This window comes from Salvelinus alpinus, chromosome 2, assembly GCF_045679555.1.
Source record: "Salvelinus alpinus chromosome 2, SLU_Salpinus.1, whole genome shotgun sequence".
Taxonomy (NCBI): domain Eukaryota; kingdom Metazoa; phylum Chordata; class Actinopteri; order Salmoniformes; family Salmonidae; genus Salvelinus; species Salvelinus alpinus.
The window spans coordinates 40952620-40976010 of NC_092087.1; the positions used below are offsets into that span (position 1 = coordinate 40952620).

Consider the following 23391-nt stretch of genomic DNA (forward strand, 5'->3'; position numbering starts at 1 on the left):
AAGTGAGTCTGGCAAGTTTTTATAAACCTCAGAGCTTCTGTCTCACCGCCTCTGGCCCAGCCATGGTGACCTGGTGATCAAATGAAACTATATCTAGAGAATCATCCCCTGCTTCATTAATGTGATTGTCATGCACGTGTGATCAGGGGTGTTAAAAATGTATATGTACAGCTTTTTATTCAGGTACAGCATTTATTTAAATCTCAATTAATCCAGTTTTCATTGTCACTATCACTACTGAAAACAGTCTCCGTCACCAAAATCAGAGTGGGTGGAAAGGTGAAATGTAGGTGAAAATATAAAAGCTTATTTTAATTATCACCCTGGAAAGAGTGTGAAACCATGACAAATCCCCATGAAATATTGATGTTGTTATTGTGTGCAATGACATTATTACCCGGCTTCTGTATTACTATGGTAACTGTGTCCCCAACCTCTCTCTAAGCTTCAGGGTGAATTTTCCCCTAGGTTCAGGACCCCTCTCCCAATCCTAACCTTAATTCTTAGCCGGATGCAAAACTGACCCAAGATCAGCTTCTAGGGGCAACTTAACCCTGCACTGTTACTAACCGTGTCCCTGAACGTCCTTTCTGCACTGCAGGTAGTAATGGAGTCTGAGGAGACAGAGCTGAGAGATTGTGATGAGGCCTTTGAGTCAGAAGAGGGCGATGTGGAGCCATACCTGGAGGAGCCGGCGAGCAGCAGGGAGCTCCTAGAGAGGCTCAGGGAGCTGGAGGTGAGACCCAGGGAGAAGGAGAGCAGGGCTGGGGAACACAAGACAACTCTAGGCTGTATGCCAATTTGTCTATCTTTGATTCCTCACATCCGATCTCCTCACCTACTCAACTGTATTGGATGAGAAAGTCCAAGGTTCCCTCCCCTTGGATCTTCTTCTTCAATTGGTTTTGAGAAGGAGACAAAGAGGACTTGAGAAAGGGCTTTAGTCTTGACCCCTGGAGCTGGTGACTATCTGGGTACACCTGGAGACTGAGAGCTGCATCAGTCAAAGCATTCAATGGAAACGAATAACAGTTTGCAACATTTAATTAATCCAGTTGCTTGCTTTGACTGAGACTTGCAGCTGTCGAAACAATCACATGCTTCAGTCCAAACAACCAAACTCAAAGAATCAGTCTTTGATTCATCCTAGAGCAGCAGTGATATTTACTTTTAAACCATCACTAGCACTGTGTCATTATTAATGCTAGTAGAATTTGTATTTCCTATTTATTTTCAAGATGATGCCAATTTGATAGATGTGCACCTGGTGGCGTATATATATCAAGTGTCTCGGGGTAGGAGTGCTGATTTTAGGAACAGTTATGTATTTTACATCTCAATGAATAAGATTACATGGACTGGGGGAACCAGGGCCCGTTTACACATAGTGTCTCAGAGTAGAAAATTGCTGAGAATAGAGACATTTTACTCCTACTGTTATGGGTAAAAGTAAAAGTTATGCATGAACTGTCTTTAGTCATAAGAGTCACACTTAGTTGACAGATATTTAGAAGACCTCATGAGCTGTCCTAACCATTTAAGAGGTAACAGCAGGTGTCTTGATAATAGAAAAATGCAGCGAGTCAGTGATTCCTGCGCCACATGCAATTTGAATTGGAGTTAAAATAATGTTTTTGACATTTTTATATGATCAATCCATAAATAATCTAGACCTACATGCAACAGTATCTCTAGCGCTTTTGACAAATATTTCACAAGGCCTATTTCACATGATATGCCTAAATACTTATAACCACTAAGCTAATAAAAACTGTATTTTGTTTATTTAAGTTGTTATTTCAAGTTATCCATTTGAAGGGCAACATCACGTTGTTACAAAATATGTCTAGTCAGGATTACAAGATACCACGGAATGGCATGCTAGTTTCTTTCCCATTCCAGATGTTGAAATTCAGCAAAATATAGCTTCTTTAACACCCTCAAAAGCCCTCTTCTATTTTGTAAACTGTGCTTTGTACACAGTTTGACGAATGACTGGTAGAGGAGTCCAACAGCAGACCGGGCAAACGGCAAAGAAACGATATACAGATTGGTGTCCTACCGAACAATTTATGACCGAGGAGGAGATGTCGTGCTGGGCACGGCACCTGACTGAGGAGGTCACCAAACTTAAGATATCATTCTAGCAGATGTTTGATGGACTCGACGAGTCTAAAGAACTTAAAAAGACACCAAGGCCGTGCTGAACAGAGTAAGCAAGGAAGAGACTCTGTTGACGGAGAAGACCTAAAACAACTTAAAGACCGGGACCACCTGAATACTAAGGTGATCGACCTGGAATCGCGTGGAAGGAGGAATAACCTGGTTCAGATGAGCCTGCTGGATGAGATGAGATGGATGAGATACTCCGGTACATTCTGGACATGAAAGAGACTGACCCAGTACCAGAGGTGGAGAGACATCAGAGGCTTCCGATCCCGCTCAAACCCACCCAAACCACCGTGTCCATACTACATACGCCTGCTACAGTGGGGTGACTGACAAAACATCATGAGAGCTGCAGGCAAGAAGGAGAAGCTGATCTGGGGAGGGAGACCGTTCCATGATTTCCCAGTGGAGCTTCAACTACAATGCGTGGAGTAAGCCAACATCAAGAAGAAACTTCAGGACACACACCCCTACTGTATGCAGCCAGGCACATCGTCACCATAGATGGGAAGAAACATACAGTATCTACAGTAGCGCAGAAGATGTGGTCAATGACTTGAATTTACAGCTCCCTGACATTTTTTTAAATAACTCGGGCAAGTTAATGAGGCGATGAAGGACTGCACTAGTCTCGAATGTTTTTGTTGAGATTGTCACTTTTCTCCCCTTGTATTGACCGAGTGTTGGTAAAATATATACAGAAAAAGGGCTATAAATGCGTTTAATGGCACTCTAAAATATGGCTATAGCCAGCTTACCAGGCCAATACATTATGCAATACCGGAGACAAATTTGTGCAAATAGTGTTTTGGTGTAGACTTGAAACTGGTGGGTTCGTTTTGACTCTCGTTTGCGCACGGTTGCCATGCAGTCTCGAACAATGCATTGGTCTGGGGGTTACCCTGCCCACCTAGAGCACAGTGAGGGTGAAACAAATCCACCTAATAAGAGGTCTGGCTATGGTGGATAGCAGCGCATACACCTGTTCTTTCACGAATAAGAGCTGGATAGAGCATCGATCTAACTTTTGTTTCGTGTTTTCTATTTGCTTCGTGACATCCTTTTATGTTTGTTTGTCATGTGTGTTCCCTCCACATTCCCTCCCTACTGGTACAGAATACAAACAATAGTACATTGATACCGAGTCCTTTCTCTCTTTACTATGATGGTTACGCTAAGGCTGATATTATACACATTGTCACAAATGGAATCTAATACTATATAAATCTGATTTCATTGAACGTGAATGGGATTTTGAATAAAGTCCAATACTTTCTCATTTGAAATCCCTAGCCTGTGATGTGGCCATGTTACAAGAAACACACATTTTTAATGAGAATTCATCTTTAAAGTATTTTCAGCACCAGTTAATGGAGCAGCCAGGCGTGTCAGTATCTTAGTAGCTTAAAGAATCTCTAATCTTGTATTGTCAGGCTTTTTTACAAAATGAAACACGTACTCTTGTAAAAATGTATACTCCTAATTCAGCACAAGCTATGTTCATATCACCGCTTGCTGGGGACCCCATTCTATTGGGAGGAGACTTTAACCTGGTCAATGATCCTAGAGTAGACCTCTCTAGTCGTCCCCTTCCAGCAGATGGAGCCTTATCAGCTGCTTTCAAAGAACAGTAGAGTTCATTGACATTGACTGATGTATGACGGTTAGTCAACCCCCACTCTCGTGAATATACTTTTTGTTCCAAGTTCCATAATTCGTATTCACGAATAGACAACCTCCAAAATCTCTAATGGAGAATGTGATTGACTCTCAGATTCATAGCATTATCATTTCAGACCACGCCCCCCTGTCAGTCATTTTCTCCCCACCAGTCAACACAAGCAGAACTAAACAGTGGAGACTCAACAACTATCTATTGACAGATGAGGAATTTGTCAACAATGAGGGAGAAAATGTCTGAATTCATCACCACTAATCTAAACTCTGTCCCCTCTGTCCAAATGGTGTGGGAAGCCTTTAAAGTAACCTGCAGAGATTGGATCATAAATTAATCCACAGCTAAAAGGAAATAAATGTTACAAAGTAAAACATGTTTTAATAGTGGAATTTAAGACTTAAGAAGAGTTGTGCTGAGCCGCCCGTCTGTCCAGCGCCGTCTGTCCAGTCGCCCGTCTGTCCAGTCGCCCGTCTGTCCAGTCGCCCGTCTGTCCAGTCGCCCGTCTGTCCAGTGCCGCCCGTCTGTCCAGCGCCGCATGAGTCGCCCGTCTGTCCAGCGCCGCCTGAGGCGCCCGTCTGTCCAGTCGCCCGTCTGTCCAGTCGCCCGTCTGTCCAGTCGCCCGTCTGTCCAGTCGCCCGTCTGTCCAGTCGCCCGTCTGTCCAGTCGCCCGTCTGTCCAGCGCCGCCTGAGTCGCCCGTCTGTCCAGCGCTGCCTGAGGCGCCCGTCTGTCCAGTCGCCCGTCTGTCCAGTCGCCCGTCTGTCCAGTCGCCCGCCTGTCCAGTCGCCCGCCTGTCCAGTCGCCCGCCTGTCCAGTCGCACGTCTGTCCAGTCGCCCGTCTGTCCAGTCGCCCGTCTGACCAGTCGCCCGTCTGTCCAGTCGCCCTCTGTCCAGTCGCCCTCTGTCCAGTCGCCCTCAGTCCGGAGCCGCCCCTCAGTCCAGTGGGGCCCTTTAGTAGGGTTGCCAGTCCTAGGTCGGCGGCGAGGGTCGCCGCTCAAAGGACGCTACTAAAGTGGACTAAGACTATGGTGGAGTGGGGTCCACGTCCAGCGCCAGAGCCGCCACCGCGGACAGATGCCCACCCAGACCCTCCCCTATAGGTTCAGGTTTTGCGGCCGGAGTCCGCACCTTGGGGAGGGGGGGGGGGGTACTGTCACGCCCTGAACATAGTTTGCTTTGTATGTTTCTATGTTTTGTTTGGTCAGGGTGTGATCTGAGTGGGCATTCTATGTTGTATGTCTAGTTTGTCTGTTTCTGTGTTTGGCCTGATATGGTTCTCAATCAGAGGCAGGTGTTAGTCGTTGTCTCTGATTGGGAACCATATTTAGGTAGCCTGTTTTGTCATTGTGGGTTGTGGGTGATTGTCTATGTTAGTTGCTTGTGTCAGCACATTTTCTTATATAGCTTCACGTTTGTTGTTTGTTATTTTTGTTAGTTCGTTCAGTGTTCTCTTTTCCAAATAAATTCAAGATGAACACTTACCATGCTGCATATTGGTCCTCCGATCCGTCCATCTACTCCTCCTCAGAAGAGGAGGAAGACGAGCGTGACAAAATTAAGCATATAGGAGTACCTATTTCTTTGTTAACCGCTCAACACTGAATAGCCGCATGTGCGCACTCGCTCAAATCGTTTGGAGAAAATATCCTTTATTTTATTTAGCTTTGTTCAATTGTATTCTTCATACTATAAAATAATGCCACGGAATTCTAAGCAAATCTTGTCTGTTCAATGAACTAGTGTAGCTCACAGCCATTTGGCATAGCCAAAGCAGAACCTAACATAAGGACAACTATGCTATTCTGATCTTCTGAAATAGACTACATTTTCATCATATCATGCTTCTTTAGACCTGTTTAAAATAAATAATGGATTTATTGTGAAGGTGTAGGCTATATTACATGGATTTATTAGACTTTTAAAATGTAGATGTTTCAAATGTCAGCATCAGTGGCTTGTAGGCTGTGTAATTGACCGTTAATTAACATAAACACATTTAGCATCTCCTGGCTAAATGTGTTTGTTAATTAACGGTCAATTACCGTGAGACCGACAGTTATTTGCTTGACAATCACCGGCTGACGTAATTTCGTGACCGCCACAGACCTAACTGGGAGACTAGTCAGGATCAAGGGAAAGATGAACGGAGCAAAGTACAGAAAGATCCTTGATGAAAACCTGCTCCATAGTGCTCAGGACCTCAGACTGGGGCGAAGGTTCACCTTCCAACAGGACAACAACCCTAAGCACACAGCCAAGACAACGCAGGAGTGGCTTTGTGACTAGTCTCTGAATGTCCTTTTGTGACCCAGCCAGAGCCCGGGCTCCCCATCGAACCTGACAGAATTTGAGAGGATCTGCAGAGAAGAATGGGAGAAACTCCCCAAATACAGGTGTCCCAAGGTTGTAGCGTCATATCCAAGAAGACTCGAGGTTGTAATTGCTGCCAAAGGTGCTTCAACAAAGTACTGAGTAAAGGGTCTGAATACTTATGTAAATGTGATATGTCTGTTTTTTATTTTGTATAAATTTGCAAAAACGTCAAACCTGTTTTTGCTTTGCCATTATGCGGTATTGTATGTAGATTGGTGAGGATTTAAATAAAATCCATATTAGAATAAGGCTGTAATAAAATGTGGAAAAAGTCAAGGGGTCTGATCGATCTGTATCAATCTGAGTGGTCATAACTTCAAAGTCAACCTATATGCTGATGATATCTTATTAACACTGTCAAATCCCAGCAGTTCGATACCGGGTGTGCAACAACTCATAAGAGCATTTGGCCAATTTTCTGGATATAAGGTATAATCGGAGTAAGAGTGAGGCAATTCTTCTGAACCACCACACATTTCCAGCTCACAAGGGTACTGTTCCATTTGCATGAAATACCTTGGGAGAAATATCAAGTCACCAGTTAATAAGATATTTCATCTAAATGGACCAGGTCTCCTTAAAACCATTCGGGACGACATTACAACATTATATTCTACCTTTATCACTATGGGGTAGCGCAGAGGTGATAAAGATGAGCATACTCCCTAGACTATCTTTCCTTGTGTCAGCTATACCACTTCAGTTCCCTCAGCACTGGTTTAAAGAGATAAACAGTTTCTTTTCAAGCTTCTTGTGGAAAGAAAATAAACTTAGAATTAACCACAAAAAATCTGTCCATGCCAACAAGTAAGGGTGGATTAGGTGTTCCTAATGTGTATGTGTACTACTTGTCATATAATGCAAGATACCCACTGGCATGTGGCTATACAAATGGGGGAATAGCAGGCACCTGGGATTGGTTAGAGGAAGAAATTGTGACGGAACATAAGTCGACCTCCTTATCACTATGGTATTACCCCAAGTTCCACTGCAAGATAGATAACCCACTACAGGAGTTCTCTTGTGAAGTGGCAAAGATACTTAATTAAAGGTTATCTATCAATGGAGAATCCTTCCCTACATGTCCAATATGGAACAACCCCTTGTTTACTGCAGGGGGAAAGACATTGGCTAATATTACCTGGCAACGCCAAAACATCAGTCAGGTGTGGTAGGTTGTAAGAGACGGAGATAAGATACTATTCCAAGAGCTGATGTCAGCATTTGGCCTGAATAATATAGCATTTCTACCCTATTTACAGCTCAAATCAATTCTAAAGTGTATTTCCTCAAAGTTTTATTGATGTGGGATCTAAAAGTACTTTAGACAACAAACTGAGGGATGTTGCTAATGGTAAAGGAACGGTTTCTGCCCTATACAAGCTGGTTGGTCTCTCCTCCCCAAATAGTAACACCTCTACTCAGTTATGTTGGCAGCAGGACATGGGTGTATCTATTACCGCAGCACAGTGTGATGCAATATGGAAAATGCAACATCAATATCCAATTGTGTAAGGTATAAGATTATTCAAATTAAGATAGTACACAAGGCATGCATCACATGACACAAGTTGAAAAAGATGGATCAAAGCCTGGAAATGTCCAGTTGTCAAAAGATTCTGGACTGAGGTAGTTGATATGCTGTCTGAAATCTTGAATGTACAGTGATGGAGTGCTGCATCAGTTGACTAGGTCTCCACAATCACCCTACTTCAACCCAATTGGGATGGTTTGCGATGAGTTGGACCTCAGAATGAAGGAAAAGCAGCCAACAAGTGCTCAGCATATGTGGGAACTCCTTCAAAACTGTTGGAAAAGTATTCCTCATGAAGCTGGTTGAGAGAATGCCAAGAGTGTGCAAAGCTGTCATCAAGGCAAAGGGTGGCTACTTTGAAGAATCTCAAATAGAAAATATATTTTGATTTATTTAACACTTTTTTAGGGTTACTACATGATTCCATATGTTTTATTTTATAGTTATTCTACAATGTAGAAAATAGTAAAAATAAAGAAAAACCCTGGAATCAGTAGGTGTGTCCAAACTTTAGACTGGTACTGTTTGTCTCCAACTGTGTCCTGTAGTGTACCTTCTAGGGAGCATTGTGGGTAATATCCAACCTAGAACCATGCACGCATCATTGCTCTGGCCAACCTATCAGTGAAACAGACAATTCTTATAAAAAGGACTTCTTGGACATATTGACTATGGAACGAGCAGCATCGGCCCTCCAAGACTATGACAATGGACACTATCAGAACACATGTAAACCATAGAACAACCTCAATATATCAATTCATAACCTAAACTATCGTTTTTTTAAACGTTTTTCTACACTGTAGACAGCATGTGTGCTTATCCTGGTGATTGTGAGTGCGCTCGCTTCCATGCCCGCCTGGGCGTCCGGCAAGGCTTGATGCTTCCCGTCCTTGGAAAATCCTTTTGGGGCAGGGGCTTTGCACTGATGGCTTCTCTGAGCGGCTTTTAGGCTGGGTTTCTGTATAAGCACTTTGTGACATCTGCTGATGTAAAAAGGGCTTTATAAATCAATATGATTGATTGAGTAAAATATGTACATATACAGTGGGGCAAAAAAGTATTTAGTCAGCCACCAATTGTGCAAGTTCTCCCACTTAAAAAGATTTGTCTGTCAACTATGACAGACAAAATGAGAGAAAAAAAATCCAGAAAATCACATTGTAGGATTTTTAATGAATTTATTTGCAAATTATGGTGGAAAATAAGTATTTGGTCACCTACAAACAAGCAAGATTTCTGGCTCTCACAGACCTGGATTTTTTCCCCTCATTTTGTCTGTCATAGTTGAAGTGTACCTATGATGAAAATGACAGGCCTCTCTCATCTTTTTAAGTGGGAGAACTTGCACAATTGGTGGCTGACTAAATACTTTTTTGCCCCACTGTAACTAGGAATAAAGTGACTAGGAAACAGGATAGATAATAAACAGTACCAGCGGCGTATGTGATGAGTAAAAAAAGTTAGTGCAAAAAGGGCCAATGCAGATAGTCCGTGAAAAATTTGACTAACTGTTATGGCTTGGGGGTAGAAGCAGTTCAGGGTCCTGTTGGTTCCAGACTTGGTAGATCGATACTGCTTGCCATGCGCTAGAGACAACAGTCTATGACTTAGGTGGCTGGAGTCTTTGACAAATTTTAGGGCCTTCCTCTGACACCGCCTGGTATAGAGGTCTTGGATAGCAGGGAGATCGGCCCCATTGATGTACTGTTTTGATCATGCAGACTGGAATATGTTCTGGTCAGCCTCGGAGAACAGCATTGACCTATAGTCTGACTCTGTGAGATTTTCTACCCACTGTGACTATTAAAACCTACCCTAACCAGAAACCGTGGATGGATGGCGGCATTCGCGCAAAACTGAAAGTGCGATCCACCGCATTTAACCATGCCATGGAAAGAGGTCTGAAAATATGTCTGAATATTAACAGTGTAACTATTCCCTCCGCAAGGCAATCAAACAAGCGAAATGCCAGTACAGGGACAAGGTGGAGTTGCAATTCAACGGCTCAGACACGAGACGTATGTGGCAGGGTCTACAGGAAAGAAATCCAACCACGACTACAAAAAGAAATCCAGCGACCCCCCCCCCCCCCCCCGCCCCCTTCTCCGTGGCTGATGTGAGTAAAACATTTTAAACGTGTTGACCCTCGCAAGGCTGTTGGCCCAGACGGCATCCCTAGCCGCGTCCTCAAAGCATGCGCAGACCAGCTGGCTGGTGTGTTTACGGACATATTCAATTGCTCCCTATCCCAGTCTGCTGTCCCCACGCTTCAAGATGGCCACCATTGTTCCTGTACCGAAGAAGGCAAAGATAACTGAACTAAATTACTTCCGCCCTGTAGCACTCACTTGCATCATCATGAAGTGCTTTGAGAGACTAGTCAAGGATCATATCACCTCCACCTTACCAGCCACCCTAGACCCACATCAGTTTGCATACCGCCCCAACAGGTCCACGGACGATGCAATCGCCATCACACTGCACACTGCCCTATCTCATCTGGACAAAATGAATACCTATGTAAGAATGCTGTTCATTGACTACAGCTCAGCATTCAACACCATAGTACCCTCCAAGCTCATCATCAAGCTGGAGGCCCTGGGTCTCAACCCCGCCCTCTGGAATCGGGTCCTGGACTTTCTGACGGGCCGCCCGCAGGTTGTGAAGGTAGGAAACAACATCTCCACTTCGCTGACCATCAACACTGGGGCCCCACAAAGGTGCGTGCTCAGCCCCCTGCTGTACTCCCTGTTCACCCACGACTGCGTGGCCATGCACACCTCCAACTCAATCATCAAGTTTGCAGATGACAGTAGTGGGTTTGATTACCAACAACAACGAGACAGTCTACAGGGAGGAGGTGAGAGCACTCGGAGTGTGGTGTCAGGAAAACAACCTCTCACTCAACGTCAACAAAACAAAGGAGATGATCGTGGACTTCAGGAAACAGCAGAGGTAGCACCCCCCATCCACATCGAAGGGACAGCAGTGGAGAAGGTGGACAGTTTTAAGTTCCTCGGCGTACACATCACAGACAAACTGAAATGGTCCACCCACACAGACAGTGTGATGAAGAAGAAAGGATAAAATACAAGTTAATTAGTTAATAATTAAGAGTAGGCAAAGTGATTGTCAGGTGAAAATGATATCAAACGTTTTACCATTGCACCATTTGATGTACAGTCACGTTCACTGTGGTTGTCTGAAGCATGCTATGGAGTTAGTAGTTGGCGATGCCTCATTGCTATTGGTTATTCCCCATAATTTGCAGCAATGTCAATGAGTCATCACTATCTTTGCTGTACCTCAAGTTGTTGTGATTACAGAGCTGAGAAACTTTTAGAAGTTGATTTTACTCCTGGCTCACAGTTTGTCTGGGCAGTGTCTTAACATCATCCTTAAACCTACTCTGAGCTAAGAGTTGTTTTGTTTTTGTCTTAAAACAGGTTTTAGCAGGATTCCCAGAACCTTTTCTGAGATGCTTTGTTGATACGGGCCCTGATCCAAGATCGACACTCCTACTCTTAGACTCTTGATAGCCCTGATTTCAGGGCTATGCATCTAATTGTATCATATTCCACCAGGTGTCTCCCTCCTCCTGTGAAATAAGCTGTTTTAACACACAGTCTGATCTCTGAATGAATAGGATGCTTATGTATATAATGATGGGTGGGAGGACATAGAAGTCAGCTGAGAGCCTGGCATGGCAAGTGAATATACCATTTATATGCTCAATAATAGTATTGGATTTGAATGGTTTTGAATGGTTTTGTCAGTCAAAGATCCCTCCCCGCAATGTACTAATTCACTATTTTTATCTCTTTTGGCGATGAGGGTATTTTGGAAGGGATGTTCGGGGAGCCAGGGGCCACTTTGCATGACATACCCCCACTCTCCTCTCAGCTTAGTACACGATGATGGATATCACACGACTGAGTAACCTGCAGCTACTTTCAGGGCTTTGCTTTATCGACAAATCTAAAAGGCTCTGCCATTAGAGCCTTAAGTGCCTGTGTTAAATCTCTTAACGCTGCACTATAGACCGCTGCAGCACTTTAAAAGTTGTTACAACACCTTGAAGTCTCCCAGCTCTTCTGACCCTATCTCCTGAGCCCTAGTGGCAGAATGAGAGGTGGGAAAGAAAGTGCTTGAAAACACTTCTTCTCAGAGCCTCTTTTTAGAAAAAAACAAAATGTTTGTGTTTTATAATCATGCCACTGTGATGGACAGGACTCTTACTGTTACTGTGGTTATATACCCTCGACTGAGGCCCTGCAGTACTTATGAAATGTTGCAGAATCAGGTGATGGTCCTCTGCCTTCTATTTGTCAGTCAACCCACACTTTGTATAGAGGACACCATTGAAGCTTATTACACATATTGCTCTCGGGTTGGGTAGTTGAGCGACCCATTGAGTTTCAGACGTGACAGGATCACACACACACACACACACATATATATATGTGAGAACAAGTATTTGATACACTGCTGATTTTGCAGGTTTTCCTACTTACAAAGCATGTAGAGGTCTGTAATTTTTATCATAGGTACACTTCAACTGTGAGAGACGGAATCTAAAACAAAAATCCAGAAAATCACATTGTATGATATTTAAGTAATTCATTTCCATTTTATCCCCAATGTATATACTGTATGTATATATACTGGTGGCTTTAGTGCCTCTGTTTCTATGGATGCATTTTTTTCTTCTTTTTCTTTGCAGAAAAATTCCCTACACACACACTACAAAGATGAAACTTTCATAAACTGTCTCTCCCTGTCCCTATTTGTTTACACATGCACACACCTTCACCCTTAGCACAGTGGTGTATTGATGTGTGAATCAGGCTGTAATTGCTGCTGCGTCTCTTCCCCGTTCTGCGGTGTCTCTGGGTAGAATTTCTGTAATTATATTGATTGTGATCATCTTGTACTGCTCACTGAGGGATCCACCAAGCCCTACTTTAAAGGTGATTAACGCTCAAATCAGAGGCCGAACCAAATCTCCATAAGATTATACATTGACCAATGTGTATATGTTTATCTATTTAAGAAATGACTAAGCTAGTATCTGATTCCTGTTCCGCTTCGAAACCTCATAAACAAGCAGATAGAAAACTCTGTTTTCTCTGCTCGGTTGAGATGTGAATTTATAGTGCGGGGAAATGATTTGGTCTCTCGTCCTCCTTTTCCCCTCACCGTTCACCTGATTATTGAGCACTTGGGCCCGTCACAGCTTCTGTGACCCACTGTAGAGGGAGCATTAAATGTGTGAGGGCTGTTTTGATGTGCAGACACTGGTGGCTTTAGTGCCTCTGTTTCTATGGATGCATTTTTTTCTTCTTTCTCACTCTCACTCCCTTTTTTATTCCAATCAGCCTGTTTGTTCTTTTTTCTTTCCCCTTATTTCCTCCACTACTTAACGACACTTAGGAGATTAGTCCAAATGAGTACTAAAAGAGATCCTAATCATTTCAAATAAATCAAACTACTAACCCTCTCCATCTTGTCTCTGTTTCCCTCTTTCTTTCAATCTTTCAGAATGCTTCCCTCTCTTTCCACTTCCCTCTCTTTCTACTTTGTTCCTTCTTTCCCCATCACTCATTCTGTCCCCTATCAGCCCTTCGATTTCGTCTTCGCCGCGGTGACATGTTCGCGCTTTTGATCATGGCGAATGAGACGGTGGCCGGATTCTCTTTCGACTCCATCTGCACCTATCAGAGCAAGGAGAAGAAGAAGAGAAAAAGACCTACCTCATCATTTCCTCTTTCTTCCATTCTTTAACACTGTTAAATTCTCCATGAAATTAAACAGAACATATTGTTGGGAAAGATTGTGAAATCAAGGGATTTTTTCATTCTAGGTGTAGACATTTGAAACTGATCATATGAAACAGAGGTGGGGATGAATCTCCTGAGGTTGATTTTTGTTGTCAAATGAATGCTTTCGATAGAGACACCGATTACATACATCTATCTCTTTTCTCTCCTTTCTCTCTCCTTTGTAGGCTGATAATTCAGTCCTGGCCCTTGCTAATGAGAGCCAGAGAGAGGCCTATGAAAGGTGTCTGGATGAGGTGAATTTTCATATAGAGCTGCAGTATACATTAGGAGAGTGTCATCCTGACACTGTCACACTGTATTATGTCTGTCTCTGTACCCATTACATAAAATGTCTTAGCTTTTATACTCTGCTATGATTACTGTCCACTCTTAAGAATCCAAAATCATTCTCAATTTCTGACCACAGACCGAAGCAAAGATTTAACTTGTATTATATTTCATTCAGGTTGCCAACCACGTGGTACAGGCCCTTCTGAGTCAAAAGGTAAGACATGGTGCATCAAGACAAATCAATGATGTTCAGACTGAAGTCTAACAAGTCAAGGAACAGTTCTTTACACAACAAGGTGTGTGTGTGTGTGTGTGTCAGTTGTTTTTTTATTTGTCTTGTGTGTTTTGTCCTAGGACCTGCGGGAGGAGTGTATTAAGTTGAAGATGCGTGTGTTTGACCTGGAGAGACAGAACAGAACTCTGACTGAGCTCTTTGCCCAGAAACTACACCCCCAGGATAGCTCTCTGCAACAGGTACAGAACGTGTGTGTGTGTGTGTGTGGTGTGTGTGTGTGTGCCATTTTTTTCTCTCAGCAGTAAGTTGCTTTTCATTTCATTCAGTATTTTTTTTTATGAACTAGATTGAATGTGACAGGAGAAATTAATTAGAATTAATCATGAGTACTGACAAACAGTTGAAAGTGTGACCAAAGAAGGGATTTGTGTGTGGTGTGTGGTGTGTGTTGTGTGGTGTGTGGTCTGTGTCTGTGTGTGTGTCTGTGTGTGTGTGTGTGTGTGTGTGTGTGTGTGTGTGTGTGTGTGTGTGTGTGTGTGTGTGTGTGTGTGTGTGTGTGTGCTTGTACGCAATGCATACAGATGTACTATCTTAATTTGACCATTTTCTTAGAGTAGGAAAATTATCCCGAAGCAACAAGAAATGTGCATTATAATTCATGGAAATCTTTGCATGGGTTGATACATTTTTTTGTTAAGTGGAATCAAGTTTAAAATGCTTGTGGAAATTACAGTGCCTTCAGAAAGGATTCATACCCCTTGACTTATTCCACATTTTGTTGTTACAGCCTGAATTCAAAATGGGATAAATATGATCATGTTTTACCCGTCTACGTGCAATACCCCATAATGACAAAGTGAAAACATGTTTTTAGAAATGTTTGCTAATTTATTTAAAATGAAATACAGAAATATCTAATTTACACAAGTGCTCAAACCCCTGAGTCAGTACATGTTAGAATCACCTTTGGCAGTGATTACAGCTGTGAGTCTTTCTGGGTAAGTTTCTAAGAGCTTTGCACACCTAGATTGTACAATATTTGCACATTATTCTTTTAAAAAATGATTCAAGCTCTGTGAAGCTGTCTGTTGATCATTGCTAGACGAGTCAAAACTGTCAAGTCAAAACAAGTCAAAACTGTAACTAGGACACTCAGGAACATTCAAAGTCATCTAGTTAAGAAACTACAGTGTTCTGTGTTTTAGGTTATTGTCATGCTAAAAGGTGAATTTTTCTCCCAGTGTATGTATGTAGGAAGGCAGAATGACCAGGTTTTCCTCCAGGATTTGCCTGTGCTTAGCTCTATTCCGTTTATTTTATCCTAAAAAAAAACTCCCTAGTGTTTGCCGTTGACAAGCATAACCAAAACATGATGCGGCCACCACCATGAGTTGTGTTGGATTTGCCGGAAACATAACGCTTTGTATTCAGGACATAAAGTTAATTTCTTTGCCACATTTTTTGCAGTTTTACTTTAGTGCCTTTTTGCAAACAGGACGCATGTTTTTGGAATATTTTTATTGTGTACAGGCTTCCTTCTTTTCACTCTGTCATTTAGGTTAGTATTGTGGAGTAACTACAATGTTGTTGAACCATCCTCCGTTTTCTCCTATCACAGCCATTAAACTCTGTTTTAAAGTCACCATTGGCCTCATGGTGAAATCCCTGAGCGTTGTTATCCCTCTCCAAGTGTAATTAATAACTTCATCATGCTCAAAGGGATATTCTGTTTTTTTTACCCATCTACCAATAGGTGCCTTTCTTTGCGAGGCATTGGAAAACCTCCCTGGTCTTTGTGGGTCAATCTGTGTTTGAAATGCACTGCTCGACTGAGGGACCTTACAGATAATTGTATGTGTTGGGTACAGAGATGAGGTAGTCATTCAAAAATCATGTTTAACACTATTATTGCACACCGAGCGAGTCCATGCAACTTTATTATGGAACGTGTTAATAAAGCAGATTTTTACTACTGAACCTATTTAGGCTTGCCATAACAAAGGGGTTGAATACTTATTGACTCAGCTTTCAGCTTTTCATTTTTTATTAATTTGTAAATGTTTCGAAAAACATAATTCCGCTTTGACATTATGAGGTATTGTGTGTAGGCCAGTGACACAACATCTTAATTTAATCCATTTTAAATGTAACCCAACAAAATGTCGAAAAAGTAAAGGGGTGTGAATATTTTCTGAAGGCACTGTAAAAGCCTTTTTAAACCTCAAATACACTACAAGTTTGCATTTCAAGTGTGCAGGAAAATTCTCTGTGACAGAGTGATCAAATTAAGATAGTACATCTGCATCTAAACCACTGCCTTGCTTGTCTCCTGTTCATTATGATTATATCGCTGTTTTATCAAAGTTTTATATAAAAGATAATATGGTCCTGTGTCATGCTGTTTCTGTTTCCTACCTAATAAGCACAGTGTTTCTGATTTTAATCTGTTTTCATTTGGGAGGGAGATGAGAAGTTCTCCCTCATCTCTGTCACACTGATCTCATCACTGTTGTTGCTTAGGTGACTGTTGTCAAGGTGAAATGTGGAACGGTTATTTGTAGTTCTATTGAAGTGTAGCTAGTGATGTATTATGCATTGATATGAGGTCCGATAGATGTTAAGATATCCCTTCTTTTCGATTTATTTTATCCTAATAAAATATCTAATATTATCTAATATTAATTGTAACATGGACTGTAGCTTGGAGCCCGAAAGCTCTTTGGAGCTCTTACTCTCTATCCATTTTGGCCTTGTTGAAAGAAACCAAGGACAAAAGTGCTGTTGTGATAGTATAGGTGTTTATACAGCAACTCTTAAGTTTTTGAGAATTTGGCTTCAAAAGAACAGAGGCAGAGATTGTCTTTGATAAAGATGTTTAGTGACCTTGGTCATATTTGTCATTTCTTTGTGTGTGACACAGGGCACCTCTTTCTCCACTTGTCTCCCTCTCTATCCCCCTCCCTCCCTCGCTCTTTCTTCAGCTCTGTTTATTAACCCCAACTCCTTCGCTCTCTCTTTCTTATCAACTCTATTAGTATTTCAACCGCTCCACAGTAGCGAGCGGATAGGAGAAAGAAGCAATCTGCTGCAGAAATCTCAATACACTATTTAATCTAAACAAATGTGCCCTGTAATTGCCAGGGGAGCAAAATGGCACATTGTCTATTACTGTAAATGAACATTTCAACTGTCCCCAACTCCCCCAAATCTAATCCCTTCTCCCTACCTCTCTTCTCCCCCCACGCCTTCATTTTTCTGTATTCTTCAGTCGTTCTCTTTGCATCTCTTACCTGTGAGGAAAAAATAAACATATTTCCTCGCATACGGAGTGAGAGCCTCTTCCTCCGCCATCTCCTTTCTTTGTGATGAATATAATAATCATAAGGAAAACTGATGCCATCTCACTGCCGAAGCAATTTAATTACTCAGGGCTGAGATGGGAATGAAAAGAGGCTGGCCCGCTCCATTAATGCCATTTTTATCTGTGTATTAGGGGGCAGGTTAAAGGAAATCAGGAGAGGGTGCAGAGAATGACAATAGTCAATATGGTGCCCTTACTGTCATTCCTCTTTCTCTGCTCTCTCCCGTTCCAGTTGCAGTTGGTGTCTGTCCCAGAGCACAGTACAGAGCCCCTGACCATGGACAGTGACAAGCTGCTGGTGTCCCAGAGCCAAAGGGAACTCAAGGTGAGCAACTGACCCACACACAAACCCTGACCCCTGACTAAAACTTCACTTTGACCTTAGAATTACGAACACATATACTGAAGATAATATAAACGTAACATGCAACAATTTCAAAGATTTTACTAAGTTACAGTTCATATAAGGAAATCAGTCAATAGGCCCATCCACTTGGGAGCCAGGCCCATCCACTGGGGAGCCAGGCCCAGCCAATCAATTACATTTTTTCTCACAAAAGGGCTTTATTACAGACAGAAATACTCCTCAGTTTCATCAGATGTCCAGGTGGCTGGTCTCAGACGATCCCGTAGGTGAAGAAGCCGGATTTGGAGGTCCTGGGCTGGCATGGTTACACGTAGTCTGTGGTTGTGAGGCAGGTTGGATGCACTGCCAAATTCTCTAAAACGACGTTGGACATGGCATATGGTAGCAAATGAACATAAAATTTTCTGGCAACAGCTCTGGTGGACATTTCTGCAGTCAGCATGCTAATTGCATGCTCCCTCAACTTGAGACATCTGTAGCATTGTGTTGTGTGACAAAACTGCACATTTTAGTGTCTTTTATTGTCCCCAGCTTAAGGTGCACCTGTGTAATGATCATGCGGTTTAATCAGCTTCTTGATATGCCACACCTGTCAGGTGGATGGATTATCTTGGCAAAAGAAAAATGCTCACTAAAAGGGATGTAAACAAATTTGTGCAAAATGAAGGCAGTCAAATTCCACTTGACCATTTAGTCATGGTAATTAGGATTGTCCAAGCTCTGATGCTGCTGATGGTTATTAGTAGCCTACCAAACTTGCTATCTGCCTGGTACTCAGCACTCTATTGGTCCTCTAATTCCTCTGACATCAATGCAAAAGTATTCGAAAAATCGAATCAAACACTTCATGAGAGCCCATGAGCTCATGTTGTGCAACATTTCAATAGGCTATGCAATTGCGGGAGAAAACGGAGTGATGGCCTCTACTGAAAAGAGGAGGATCCCATCAGCTTTCTAGGCCTACTATATTTATTTCTCAACTTTCCTAATATTAAGCACATTGCTTCTCTTTACAACAGGAGTACAGCATACCTGGCTGGGATGAAAATAAACCACGGGGAAAAGTCCGCTATTTAAGTGCATAGATGACATGTATTTTTTCCCGCGGCCCCTGTTTCGATGTAGGTGCATGATAATGGTCCATTCTAAATCAAAACAAATGTCACACATATATTATTTAGTATATGTAAAGACAATATCAAATCAAGAATAGTCTGATGGGTGATGATATTAGCCTATCATTTGTGAATGTTCGAATCATAGTCTCACACCTCATGTAGCCTAGCCCATAGGCCTATATGTTTTAATAAGGTTTGTATCTGTCACGCCCTGACCTTAGAGAGCCTTTTATGTCTCTATTTGGTTTGGTCAGGGTGTGATTTGGAGTGTGTATTCTTTGTTCTTTAGTTCTATTATTCGTATTTCTATGTTTTGGCCGGGTAGGGTTCTCAATCAGGGACAGCTGTCTATCGTTGTCTCTGATTGAGAACCATACTTAGGTAGCCCTTTTTCCCACCTGTCTTTGTGGGAGGTTAACTTTGTTTGTGGCATATAGCCCTTTAGTTTCACGGTTGTTTTGGATTGTTTATTGTTTTTGTCGGCGTCATATAAATAAAGGAATATGTACGCTCACCACTCTGCGCTTTGGTCTACTTCTGTTGACGGCCGTGACAGTATCACAACAAAAGTGGCTAAATAACTTCTTAAAATTAAGCACATGAAAACCGCTTTACAAGGGTTGTAGAGCCTAACTGGCATATAAAAGCAGCTCTTGAGTTTCACGTTTGGGGAAGATCATTTTTACCATAACAATGCACCTTTATAATAAAAGCATTACATGCATAATTGCATTTGCGGTCACTTTTGAAAATTGTGTTTTCCCGCTAATGGAACATTCGCGCTTATAGCCTACTGTCGTGTGCGCACTGCTGCGCTTATAATGTGAAGAAATAGCCTAATATTTTATCAACATTTTAAGCTAAACGTTCTGATCTGTTGCATCAGCCACATTGCATAAAAAAGGTTTTAGATACTAGTGGTTGATTTAATTTGGGATCTATCGCATCCCACAACTGTCCCAGACTGTTTGTAATATTTATTTCTCGCACAGAATAGAATAGGGCAACTTTTGTACTATGGTGGATAGTAAATGGACATAGACTAGTGCTTCTGCTGTTTATTAGGTCTACTCATCTGGTTAGCTGACGAAAAGTAAATGTGGACAGTTCTTCCAATATCTTCAATATGCACCACGGAATTGGATAAGGACACGTGCAGTTGTGTCCCAGATGTGTCTTAACTTATAGCCTGTGAGAAAGACCGATCACGTGACAGAGAGCCATGTGAGTGAGAGACTCTTTGGATTGTGCAGCACACTCAGGGAGAAGGGCACAACGCAGCACTCTCAATTTGACAAGTGCTTGTCAAATTGTGAATGAGAGACTATTGGAGTGTGTACAGCCTGCGCAAAAAAACTGAGCAGAGCTCATGCCTTTCAAGCGACTTTTTTCAAATCATCATTGGTCTCATCATGCATTACTATGTATTAAAAATCTAAACATACAGCCCAACGTTTGTAGAACTAAAGTTACATTAGTAACTCTAAATTAAGCATATAGGAGTAACTATTTCTTTGTTAACCTCTAATTCCTCCCAAACCTGGATCCGGGAGCACCCCCCACAGTAAAAAAGCTGACTAGCATAGCCTAGCATAGCGTCACAAGTAAATACTAGCATCTAAATATCATTAAATCACAAGTCCAAGACACCAGATGAAAGATACACATCTTGTGAATCCAGCCATCATTTCTGATTTTTAAAATGTTTTACAGGGAAGACACAATATGTAAATCTATTAGCTAACCACGTTAGCAAAAGACACCACTTTTTTTACTCCACCAGTTTTTTACTCCATCAGTAGCCATCACTAATTCGACCAAATAAAGATATAAATAGCCACTAACCAAGAAACAACTTCATAAGATGACAGTCTGATAACATATTTATTGTATAGCATATGTTTTTTTAGAAAAATGTGCATATTTCAGGTATAAGTCACAGTTCTACATTGCAGCTGCAATCTGAAATAGTGCCGAAGCTGCCAGAATAATTACAGAGACCAACGTCAAATACCTAATTACTCATCTTAAAACATTTCTGAAAAATACACAGCGTACAGCAAATGAAAGCCCAACATCTTGTGAATCCGGTGCGGTCCCGTGTGGCTCAGTTGGTAGAGCATGGCGCTTGCCCCCGTGGGTTCATTCCCCACGGGGGGACCAGGATGAATATATATGAACTTTCCAATTTGTAAGTCGCTCTGGATAAGAGCGTCTGCTAAATGACTTAAATGTAAATGTAAATGAATCCAGCCAATATGTCAGATTTTTTAAGTGTTTTACAGCGAAAACACAATATAGCATTATATTAGCTTAGCACAATAGCCAGAAACACAAGCAATTTACCAGCAGCACAGGTTAGCGATCGTAACAATACAGCAAAAGATATATAATTTTTGACTAACCTTGATATACTTCGTCAGATGACAGTCCTGTAACATCATATTACACAATGCATATAGGTTTTGTTCGAAAATTTGCATATTTAGCAGCACAAATCGTGGTTATACAATGTGATCAGTGGCAACAGGTCATGCATTCTGGCCGGCGCCATCTTGGAAAGGCACCTAAGTTTACGATTATTTATCGATTAGATTGACTAAAAAATACAGGTTGGACAGCAAATGAAAGATGCATTAGTTATTAATGCAACCGTTGAGTTAGATTTTTAAAATTAACGTTACTAGACATACAGTTTGCGTTACAGCCAGACTAGTGCCGCAATAATGGCGGACAAATCCGTTTACATTTTTCCACATAAATACGGAATAACATCATAAATAGCTCTTACTTTTGGACGAGCTTCCATCAGAATCTTGGGCAAGGTGTCCTTTGTCCAAAAGAATCGTTGCTTGGTTGTAAAACGTTGTCTTCAACTTCGGAATTAGCAGCTAACAATAGCTATGTGGCCACAACATGCCCAAATCCCCAAAACGCAATACTAAGGAAATTCCGAAAATAGCAATATACTCGCATAAACTGATATAACTCGGTTTAAAATAACTTCGTTATGATGTTTCTAACACCTATATCGAATTAAATTACAGACGGATATAGCTAAGGCCGATAACTGAGCGTTTCAAAATGCCATCCTGAGATCTTGCTTTGCACAATGACGAACGACGAAAAGAGAGCTCCCTTCGTTCCTTGGCCTTTTATAAGCTCTGAGAACTACGTAGACACTCCATTCCACTTCTCATTGGTTACTGACATCCAGGGGAAGGCGGGTGCAGTTCATGTCGACCCATAGGATACATACAGAGCTTTAAACTGATCTGAGAACAGAGCCTCGTTTTCAGACCTTCGCAGTTCCTGTCATGAATTTCGCTGCAGAAAGAGTTCTGGTTCACCCACAGACATAATTCAAACGGTTTTAGAAACTAGAGATTGTTTTCTATCCAATAGTAATAATAATATGCATATTGTATGAGCAAGAATTGAGTACGAGGCAGTTTAATTTGGGAACGATAAATGTCCAAGTTGAAACAGCACCCCCTGTAGTGTCAAGAGCCCATGTGCGCACTCCCTCAAATCGTTTGGAGAAAACTTTGTTCAATTCTATTCTTCAAACTATAAAATAATGCCACGGAATTCTAAGCAAATTGTGTCTGCTAAATGAACTATTGTAGCCCACAGCCATTTGGCATAGCCACATTAGGACCTAACATAAGGAAACTCAGAGTATGCTATTCTGTTCTTCTGAAATGAACTACATTTTCTTCATATCGTGCTTCTTTAGACCTGTCTAAGATAAATCATGGATTTATTGTGAAGGTGTAATAAGCTATATTACATGGATTTATTATTCTTTTTAAAATGGCTTGTGTGGAAGCCAGGAGATACTAAATGTGTTTATGTTAATTAACGGTCAGTTACCGTGAGACTGACAGTTATTTGCTTGACAATCACCGGCTGATGAAATTTCGTGAACACCACAGCCCTAGCCAGATTGTGTTAAGAACTGCAACGCAGCTGGGTTTTTCACGCTCAACAGTTTCTTGTGTGTATCAAGAATGGTCCACCATCCAAAGGACATCCAGCCAACTTGACACAACTGTGGGAAGCGTTGGAGTAGAACGCTTTCGACACCTTGTAGAGTCCATGCCCTAACGAATTGAGGCTGTTCTGAGGGCAAAGGGAGGGACCCTTAATCAGCTCAGCAAACTCATATTTTGTTTACCTCTGCTTCACCAACATTGGACACATTCTGTTAGTAATCATGATGTTTATTTTCATACTCATACACTACAGTACATGATCAACAGTATGTGGATACCTGCTCATCGAACATCTCATTCTAAAATCATGGGCATTAATATGGAGTTGGTCCCCCCTTGCCTGCTATAACAGCCTACACTCTTCTGGGAAGGTTTTCCGCTAGATGTTGGAACATTGATGCGGGGACTTCCATTCAGCCACAAGCATTAGTGAGGTCGGTCAAT

The 23391-nt window shown here is 41.8% G+C and overlaps 1 protein-coding gene across 2 annotated transcripts in view; it reads left to right on the forward strand.

Annotated features, from left to right (window-relative positions):
* LOC139561316 (nck-associated protein 5-like) overlaps positions 1–23391 on the forward strand; it is a 120726-nt gene that overhangs the window by 73868 nt on the left and 23467 nt on the right. For both annotated transcript variants that reach the window (XM_071378333.1, XM_071378341.1), the window contains 5 exons: positions 602–736; positions 13763–13831; positions 14044–14082; positions 14223–14342; positions 17697–17789. In XM_071378333.1, coding sequence (XP_071234434.1) covers positions 608–736; positions 13763–13831; positions 14044–14082; positions 14223–14342; positions 17697–17789 — 450 coding nt within the window. In that variant the 5' untranslated portion in view covers positions 602–607. The remainder of the gene's footprint in view (positions 1–601; positions 737–13762; positions 13832–14043; positions 14083–14222; positions 14343–17696; positions 17790–23391) is intronic.